The sequence below is a fragment of the Camellia sinensis genome, chromosome 3 (assembly GCF_055761805.1).
Source record: "Camellia sinensis isolate YWXY chromosome 3, ASM5576180v1, whole genome shotgun sequence".
NCBI classification, from domain to species: domain Eukaryota; kingdom Viridiplantae; phylum Streptophyta; class Magnoliopsida; order Ericales; family Theaceae; genus Camellia; species Camellia sinensis.
The window spans coordinates 212,598,227-212,607,963 of record NC_138963.1 but is presented as its reverse complement, the minus strand read 5'-3'; the positions used below and the strand labels follow the sequence as shown (position 1 = coordinate 212,607,963).

The window sequence follows — 9,737 nt, the reverse complement described above, 5'->3', positions numbered from 1 at the left end:
ACTGCCCGCACTACATCGTAGGCCCTTTGCCCCCAAATTTTGTGGCAAGAAGGGGAAACGTGTACCCCGAGGACTATATTTTTACCACTGTCCCTAACCCGTTGGAAATTATTAATATTCAAAATGTTAATTTTAGTAATGACCTATCATATATCAAGACACCCGGCTAGATAGTTGATCGAGCATTTTTGGGATACATACAGTCCGTCCCCATTTTCACAATCCAGGCAGTGTGGATGTGTTTTGGTGTGGTCCAGTTAGGATGAGAATTTGAGCTTTTTATGCAACACTACTTCTCGTGGTTGTTTGACCCGTTTGACCCACAACTCTAGATTTGGTAGAAAAAAACCTTTTTTGTACGCTAACCATGATGTGTTCTAATCACTTTTTTTTTTAATACCGCAGGGATGAGACACTAACATATTTTGACTTTTGAACAATGATGTAATATTAATTGTAAAAATAGTGAAGTTGGTATTTTATATGTATTGCGCTATATATGTTGTGTTATGGATGTAATGCCTCGTTTATTACTTTGTAGAATGACCAATAATGGTAACAGAAGCAAGTCATCAGTCAGTGGTACTGAATCGATGGAAAGAATCATGGAAAGAGTGGTTACTAGCTTTTTGCAAGCCTTACAAACTAACATCAACAATGGGATACCGGAACGGCGAGAAGAGCTGGTTACCATAAAACAGTTCCAGGATCTGAAACCCACCACATTTATCAACGGCCCAGACCCAATGGTAGCAGACGCTTGGGTTAAAGATATGGAAAAAAAAATTTCGCACCCTACCCTTCACTGAAAGACAGAAGGTTACTTTCGCCACTTTCACCTTTAAAGATAATGCACAGGAATGGTGGCTTCTCACCCTAGAGAAAAAAGAAATTGTGACTTGGGCAAGATTCTTGGAAGTGTTCTATGTAAAATACTTCCCAGATTTGTTGCAGGGACAAAAGGGATCGGAATTCGTACATCTAAAGTAAGGAACCATGACGGTGGCCGAATAAGAGAACAAGTTTACACAACTCGCTCGGTTTGTAACATATGTCATCCCCACCGAAGCTCGAAAAGAAAGAAAATTTGAAGCAAGATTGGATGCTGAAATCAAAGATAGGCTTGAGGTTTTAAAACTGCCAACCTATGCGGAAGTAGTAGACTGGGCGTACATTGCAGAAAAGGGAATTAAAGCCTCACATTCCAGGGAACTAAGCCAAAAAAAGCGATTATGGGAAAGAGACAACAGAAGACCCAGTGTTGCACCTCCCAAAAAGGTGAATACGGGCACAACCAGTTCAGGCAATCAAGTTCCTACCAACCCCCGAGGTGGCACTATTCCAACTTGTCCTACTTGTGGGAAAGCTCATTGGGAACAATGCCATCGAGACGCGAGAGCATGCTTTAAATGCAATCAAGTTGGCCACTTGCTGAGGGATTGTCCAAAGCTAACCAAACTTACAGCCAGCCCCTCTGGCCCAGTTAGAAAACCCGCAGGACCTAGAAGGGCTTTTGCCTTAGTACCTGGAAAACCAGAAGTTACCGAAAACGTTGTGTCAGGTACACTTTTTGTCTGTGGTCATTTAGCTCATGTCCTTATTGACTCTAGTTCAACTCATTCTTTTGTTGCACCACACTTTGCTGCCAAGCTGGCATCAACACCCGAACCCTTAGGATATATATTGTCTGTGTCTTTTCCTTCTGGTAATTTCACCTTTAGTGTTGATGTATACAAATCTTGTGCTATATCCCTAAAAGGCAAAACCTTATATGTAGACTTGATTCCCCTCCGTATTGAGAACTTTGATGTGATCTTAGGTATGGATTGGCTGGTTGCCAACCACGCCTCTATTGATTGTAAAGCAAAAAAGGTTTCCCTCAGGTTACCAAACCAACCCGAGCTTGTCTTTGATAGGACTAGAGTTTCCAATCCTCCATGTATTATATCTTTCATGACAACCCAACGACTTCTAAGAAAGGGTTATGGAAGTTATATTTGTTATGTGATCGATACACAAAAAGAGACCCCCACCATTGATGTAATCCCTGTAGTACGAGAATTTCTGGATGTTTTTCCTGAAGATATACCTGGTACCCCGATTGACCGGGAAATCGAATTCACCATTGAAACTCAACCTGGTACCCAACCAATATCAAAAGCCCCTTACCGCATGTCAATGATGGAATTGAAAGAACTAAAGACTCAACTCCAAGAACTCCTAGACAAAGGTTTCATTTGATCTAGTACCTCACCCTGGGGAGCCCTAGTATTGTTCATAAAGAAAAAAGATGGCACGATGAGGTTATGTGTTGGTTACCGAGAGCTGAACAAAGTCACCATCAAGAATCGATACCCCTGCCACGAATAGATGACTTGTTCGATCAACTACAAGGCGTCCAAGTATTCTCAAAAATTGACTTGCGTTCTGGCTACCATTAACTAAAAGTCAAAACGGAAAGCATCGAAAAGACTGCCTTTAGAACCCGTTGCAGGCACTACGAGTTTCTCGTCATGCCATTTGGCGTCACAAATGCTCCAGTAGCTTTCATGGACCTCATGAACTAAGTGTTCAAACCCTATCTTGATGAGTTCGTCATCGTCTTCATTGACGATATCCTCATATACTCTAAGTCACCAGAGGCCCATGAACAGCACTTGCGAACGGTTCTCCAAACACTACGTGATCACAAACTTTATGCCAAGATGAAGAAATGCGAATTCTAGATCACCAGTAGACACTTCATTAGTCACGTCATTAACAAAGATGGCATCTTGGTTGACCCCCAAAAATTTGCAACAATTGTGAATTGGCCACGACCTACTAATGTATCAGAAATACAAAGCTTTTTGGGTCTAGCTGGTTATTATCGACGCTTCATACAAGATTTCTAGAAAATAGCATCACTTTTGACCTAGCTAACTCAGAAGAACACACCCTTTAAATGGACTGACAAACAAGAGCGTTGCTTCCAAGAATTAAAAAGTCAACTTATGTCAGCTCCTATACTAGCACTCCCTCCAGGAGCAGATGGGTTCGTAATTTGTAGTGATGCCTCATACAATGGTTTGGGTTGCATTCCTATGCAAAATGGAATGTCATTGCTTATGCTTTGTGACAACTAAAGACTCACGAGAAGAACTACCCAACTCATGATCTAGAATTGGCTGCGGTGATCTTAGCCCTCAAGATCTAGCGTCATTATCTTTATAGTGCAACCTGCGAGATTTACACTGATCATAAGAGTCTCAAATATCTATTTACACAGAAGGAATTGAATATGAGGCAATGGCAATGGCTAGAATTTATGAAAGACTATGATGTAGAGATCCATCACCATCCAGGCAAAGCTAACGTAGTGGCAAACGCACTGAGCCGAAAGACGACCAGAAGTTTGGCATGTACTCTCATTTCCCGCAAGTTCAGTGGACTGCTCGCCAACATAATCGTGGAACCTACATTGATTGAAGAAATTAAAACGCGCCAATGTAAAGATAAACTTTTGAAGAAAAAGTACGAGGAGCAAAGGAGTATGCCTGATCCTGATTTCACTATAAGCAATGGGATACTAAAATTTCGAAATCAAATTTGCGTACCCGACACTCCGAAACTCAGGAAAAAGATATTGGTGGAAACTCATAGCTCGAGATTTACAATCCATCCTGGCAACACAAACATGTACCATGATTTGAAGGAACACTACTGGTGGACATGAATGAAAAGAGACGTAGTAAGCCATGTCTCCAAATGTCTACATTGTCAGCGTGTTAAAGCAGAACATCAGAGGCCTACAGGAATGATGCAACCACTCCCTATTCCTTAGTGGAAATGGGAACACATCACTATGGACTTCGTGGTCGGGCTGCCTCAGTCATTCTCAAAAAACGATGCAATATGGGTTATAGTAGACCGATTGACGAAGTCGGCATATTTTCTTCCAATCAAAATCATGTACTCCCTTAATAAGTTTGCCACCTTATACATCAAGGAAATTATTCGTTTCCATGGCACCCCAGTTTCAATCGTGTCTGACCGAGACCCCCGCTTCGTGTCTCACTTCTGAAACAAATTGCAAGAAGCTTTGGGAACTACATTGAAATTTAGCACGGCTTATCACCCACAAACTGATGGGCAATCCAAAAGAACAATCTAGACGTTAGAAAACACGTTACGTGTATGCGTGTTAGACCTCAAAGGTAACTGGGATGACCACCTACCTTTAGTGGAATTCACCTATAACAACAGCTACCAAGCAAGCATTGGAATGGCACAGTACGAAGCTCTATATAGAAGGAGATGCCAATCACCTCTGTGTTGGACGGAAGTCGGGGATAGGAAACTGTTAGGCCTTGAGATCGTGCAAGTCACAAGTGAGAAAATCCAACTCATCCAATAGCGAATTCACACTACTCAAAGCCGCCAGAAAAGCTATACAGACACACGGAGACGGGACTTGGAATTTCAAATAGGAGATCATGTGTTCCTTAAGATCTCACCAAAAAGAGGAGTTATCCAATTTGAAAAACAAGGAAAGTTAAACCCATGTTACATCAGGCCATTCAAGATACTGGAAAGGATTGGTCCTGTAGCCTATCGCCTTGCACTACCACTTGAACAATTCAATGTCCACAATGTGTTTCATGTTTCAATGCTTCAACGGTATCTTCGAGATCTAGAACATGTTGTTGATTATGAGAACCTAGAAGTTCAAGAGGAATCTATCTTATTAAGAGCAACCAGTACAAATTCTCGATCGTCGTGATCAAGTTCTCCGAAACAAGACCATACCGTTGGTAAAAGTCTTATGTCGAAATCATCGTATCGAAGAAGCTACGTGGGAAATAGAAAGTCAAATGCGAGCCAAATACCTATTGGAACAATCTTCTGTGCAAATAAAATAAATTGAAACTAAATCAAAAATAAATAAATAAATAACTTACAGAATTTATTTTATCGAACCGAATGAAAAATAAATGACCAAGTCGAGTGTGAGACACTCTGTCCTTAAGACAGATTCGCCTCGCTACGGTGTTTACGGTTAAGTGACGTCTATCTCCCAGGATACAATGATCTTCACAAATTTGTAGTAGCACTCCAAACAAATTTGTCCAGCGAACTAGAATCTTTTGTTATATACTCTCTTTAATTTTTTTTTTCCTAATACTAGAATGAAGAATAAAACAAAAGCAAATAGATAAAATCTGGACAGAAAGGAAAATGGAATTTTCAAACTGTTTTTGATACATCAAGACTGCTGGAAAGTGGCTGGTATTTATAGACAAATAAATCTGTCCGAACAGGTGCAGTAAAGAATCGAACAGGTATGAAACAGATTTGAACAGATGCAATTTGAATTCAAATAGATCTGCAAACTATTTCAACAGATTAACTGCTGGTAACTGCTGTAGTTATTTATCTATTCAGAAACTGCCCAAAAACCAAATCTATTATGGTCTTTTTGAACCTGTTTGGACATGGACCGAATGAGGAAAGAAATTATGACAAAAATTAAATTCAAATTTGAATTTAATTAAATTTTCCCGCGAGTAATTTTTGAAAAAATTGAAATGAATTTTGTCCAAAAAATTAATACAAGAACCGACCCGACCCACACCCACGCTCGGCACGGCACGGCACGGCTCGGCTCGGCCGGACGGACGGTGGCGGCACGCGCTCGCGTGTGTAGTGGTTTGGGCTAAGGTTCATTTTGTCCATAACTCCTCCCTTCTACAAACTTGGGGTGCCTCTGGGGGCCCAACCCAAGTATTGTACTCTAGAGCTTACATACATATACAAGCTCTCTTAAAGTTTCAATGTGGGACAACCCATTTCAAGGAAATCCACATTTCATTGTTTAAATGTCCAATTCCACGAACATGAAAATGACGTCAACTTTCCATTCACTCATAAATGGTTTTGACGAACCGTCTTCACCGTGTGACTTGCCATGCGACAAGGAACACGTCTCCTCTTCGGACCCACCCCAAACAATGTTTGAGGTCCACTCAATTGTGGGCTCAAAGTTGGCCCAAAATAAGCCTTATAAAAACCAATTTTCCAACAATCCCCCACATGAATGGAATTTGACGAAAAGAAAATGCAACAACATGATCTAAATACAGAGAGTATATAAATTGGAAATATTCTGCAAAGGATAAGTAGCTTTTGGCTTTGAACCTTCCCTTGTGAGACACTATCGGATTTACTAGCTAACTAGTGAACATGATGTTTTGAACTGTTCAGTCGTTTGTGTATACCAAGACAATAGAACTCACACAGTATATCCCCAAACACAGTTTAGATTTCACTATTGTGTTCATTTTGGCCCTGAACAACCTGATCTTTCATGAGTGCTCTAGAGAATTGTAGCCCTTCACAAATCTCATAGAACCGGCCCAGTTCACACTAATATAGGTGATTCTTATGAAGAGTATCCTGCTATACTCCACTAGGTTTACCTAGATATAAGAATCATTAAAAGTATTTAACCTAAAACGCTGCAAACATCACTATTTCATTATAGAAATGGATAGGAGTTTAACTCCCCAGTGATCCTTCTGAGTCATTCACAACCCGGTTGTCCCTTTGAACCTAGATCTTGGGATCTCCAGTCAACTAGGTTGGATTGCCGTTGTGGTAACTCTTATTTAATAGGCTTAAGTCCCATTCCCCTCGATGAATTCTCAACTAACTCTCTTGCTAACCCTTTGGTTAGTGGATCTGCTATATTGTCTTTAGACTTCACATATTCAATGGAAATAATTCCATTAGAGAGTAGTCATCTCACAGTGTCATGTCGACGACAAATGTGTCGAGACTTACCGTTATTCATATAACTCTATGCTCTACCTATTGCGGATTGACTATCGCAATGTATGCATATAGCAGGCACCGGTTTTGGCCATATTGGAATATGTTCAAGGAAATGGTGAAACCAATCTGCTTCTTCTCCAGCTTTGTCTAAAGGTATAAATTCTGATTCCATAGTAGACCTAGCTATGCAAGTCTATTTGAAAGATTTCCAAGATACAGTCGCACCACCAAAAGTAAAGACATATCCATTGGTGGACTTTGAGTCTCTAGTATCTGATATCCAGTTTGCATCACAGTAACCTTCAAGTATTGCTGGATATCTAATATAATTCAGCCCAATGTTACAAGTAAATCGGAGATATCTTAGAACCCTTATAATTGCTTTCCAGTGTTCTACTCCTAGATTACTCGTATATCTACTTAATTTACATACTGCATAAGCAATATCCAGGCGAGTGCAGTTCATCAAGTACATTAAGCTTCCAATAATTTGGGAATACACTAATTGAGCAATATTTTCCTGTACATTCTTAGATATAAACAAATTAACATCTATAGGTGTTCTAGCAAGATGATCATCATCTTTGCTAAATTTGTCAAGTATTTTCTCAATGTAATGAGATTGTGACAAAGCATAACATTCTAATGTTTTGATAATTTTCATACCAAGAATTACATCAGCAATGCCTATGTCTTTCATGTCAAAATTTTTATTCAACATTTTCTTGGTACTTTTTATCATTTCATTATTACTACCTATGATAAGCATATCATCCACATAAAGACATACAATGACATAACATTTGTCTATGTTTTTAATATAAACACATTTGTCACACTCATTAATTTTAAATCCATTTGACATCATTGCCTTGTCAAATTTCTTATGCCATTGCTTTGGTTCCTGTTTTAAACCATATAATGATTTAACCAATTTACACACTTTCTTTTCTTTTCCTGGAACTGAAAAACCTTCATCTGATGAATTTCTTCATCAGAAAGCGGTTTTCACACCCATTTGATGAATTTTTAGATTGTACAAAGACGCAATAGCAATTAGCATTCTAATGGATGTTATTCTAGTAACCGGTGAGCATGTGCCAAAGTAATCGAGACCTTCTTTTTGTCTAAAACCTTTGACCACAAGTCTTGCCTTGTATTTGTCAATTGATCCATCCGATTTCATTTTTCTTTTGAAAATCCACGTCTACCCAAGAGGTTTGCAACCTGGTGGCAAATCCACCAATTCCCAAGTGTAATTTTACAAGATGGATTCAACTTCACTATTGACAGCTTCTTTCCATAAAAGAGCTTCAGGACTGGACATAGCCTCTTTAAAAGTTAAAGGCTTATTTTCTAACCAAAATGTTAGAAAATCTAGACCAAAAGATTTTGAGGTTCTAACACATTTACTACGCCTAAGTTCCTCTTCCTCATTTTGATCTATCTCTTGCTCTTGATCTTGTTCTTGATCATTACTAGTAATAGCATCAAAATATCTTGTATTGTTACTAGTCTCTTGGCCAGTCTTATTTGGAAATACATGTTCAAAGAATGATGCATTCCGAGATTCAATAATAGTATTTACATGCATTTCGGAATGTTCTGATTTATGAATCAAAAACTGATATGCACTACTATTCTTGGCATAACCAATGAAAATGCCATCAATGGTTTTAGGACCTATCTTAGTCTTTTTAGGACTAGGAATAGCCACCTTAGCCAAACACCCCCACACTTTTAAGTATTTGTAAGATGGTACTCTTCCATGCCACAATTCATAAAGTGTTTGATTCATTTTCTTTCGGGGTACTTTATTAAGTATATGATTAGCAGAAAGTATTGCTTCCCCCCACATGTTATGCGGTAATCCAGAACTTATTAACATGGCATTCATCATTTCTTTTAAAATCCTATTTTTCCTTTCAACAATTCCATTTTGCTGAGGTGAGTAAGGAGCGGCGGTTTGATAAATTATTCCATGTTCTTTACAAAACTCACCAAAAGGTGATTCATATTCACCACATCTATCACTTCTTAGTTTTTTGACTTTCTTACCAAGTTGATTTTCAACTTCATTCTTATATTGAGGCCAAGTTTGGGAAGACTAAAAAAGTGCACTTTTTGTCTTTTTGGACTAAAAAATTGAGATTGAAAATATGGATGTTTGGGTTAACTTTTTGACTTTTTATTGAAAAATGTGTAATAAAAAATTATAAAAATTGATTTGTAGGGAAAAATTTGAATTGGGAGTTGTGCAGCCGTAATTGTTGACTTTTGGTGAATAGTGTTAACTTTTTAACTTTTTGAGTAACTTTTTGGCTTTTTGGCTTTTTTTAAAGTCCCCAAACTTGGCCTGAATGAAAGTTTCCAAAGCTTCATCCTTGGTTCGAATTAAATAAACATAACTATATCTAGTATAGTCATCTATAAAATTGATCAAATATTTTTTCCCACCTCTAGTTTGAATTGATTTAAAATCACAAATGTCACTATGAATTAATTCAAGTGATTCCGTACTTCTTTCAATTGAATGAAAAGGAGTTTTGGATAATTTTGCCTCAACACAAATTTTACATTTATGATTTGAATCAATGTCAAATTTAGGTAAACATTCAATATTAATTAATTTACGCAAAGATCCATAATTAACATGTCCAAGTCTACCATGCCATAAATTTGAAGACTCAAGCAAGTAAGAAGAAGATGTATTTTTATTAATAACTGATGGTACAACGGTCATTACATTCATCTTGAAAAGGCCATCAGACATGTAACATTTTCCTATATACATCTCATTCTTAGTAAGTACAAATTTATCACTCGCAAACACTAGCCTAAACCCATTATTGCTCAACAAAGATCCGAAAACAAGATTCTTGTGAATGTCCGGTACATGTAGCAAATTGTTGAGAGTGAGTTCC

General features: G+C 38.2%; 1 protein-coding gene across 1 annotated transcript; it reads left to right on the top strand.

Annotated features, from left to right (window-relative positions):
- The first annotated feature begins 542 nt into the window (after window positions 1–542).
- LOC145822209 (uncharacterized) lies at window positions 543–2,241 on the top strand. Its single transcript, XM_082918814.1, has 3 exons — window positions 543–764; window positions 859–986; window positions 1,122–2,241. The coding sequence occupies exons 1-3, from the start codon at window positions 543–545 to the stop codon at window positions 2,239–2,241; spliced, it is 1,470 nt and encodes a 489-aa protein (XP_082774940.1).
- The last annotated feature ends 7,496 nt before the right edge of the window (window positions 2,242–9,737 follow it).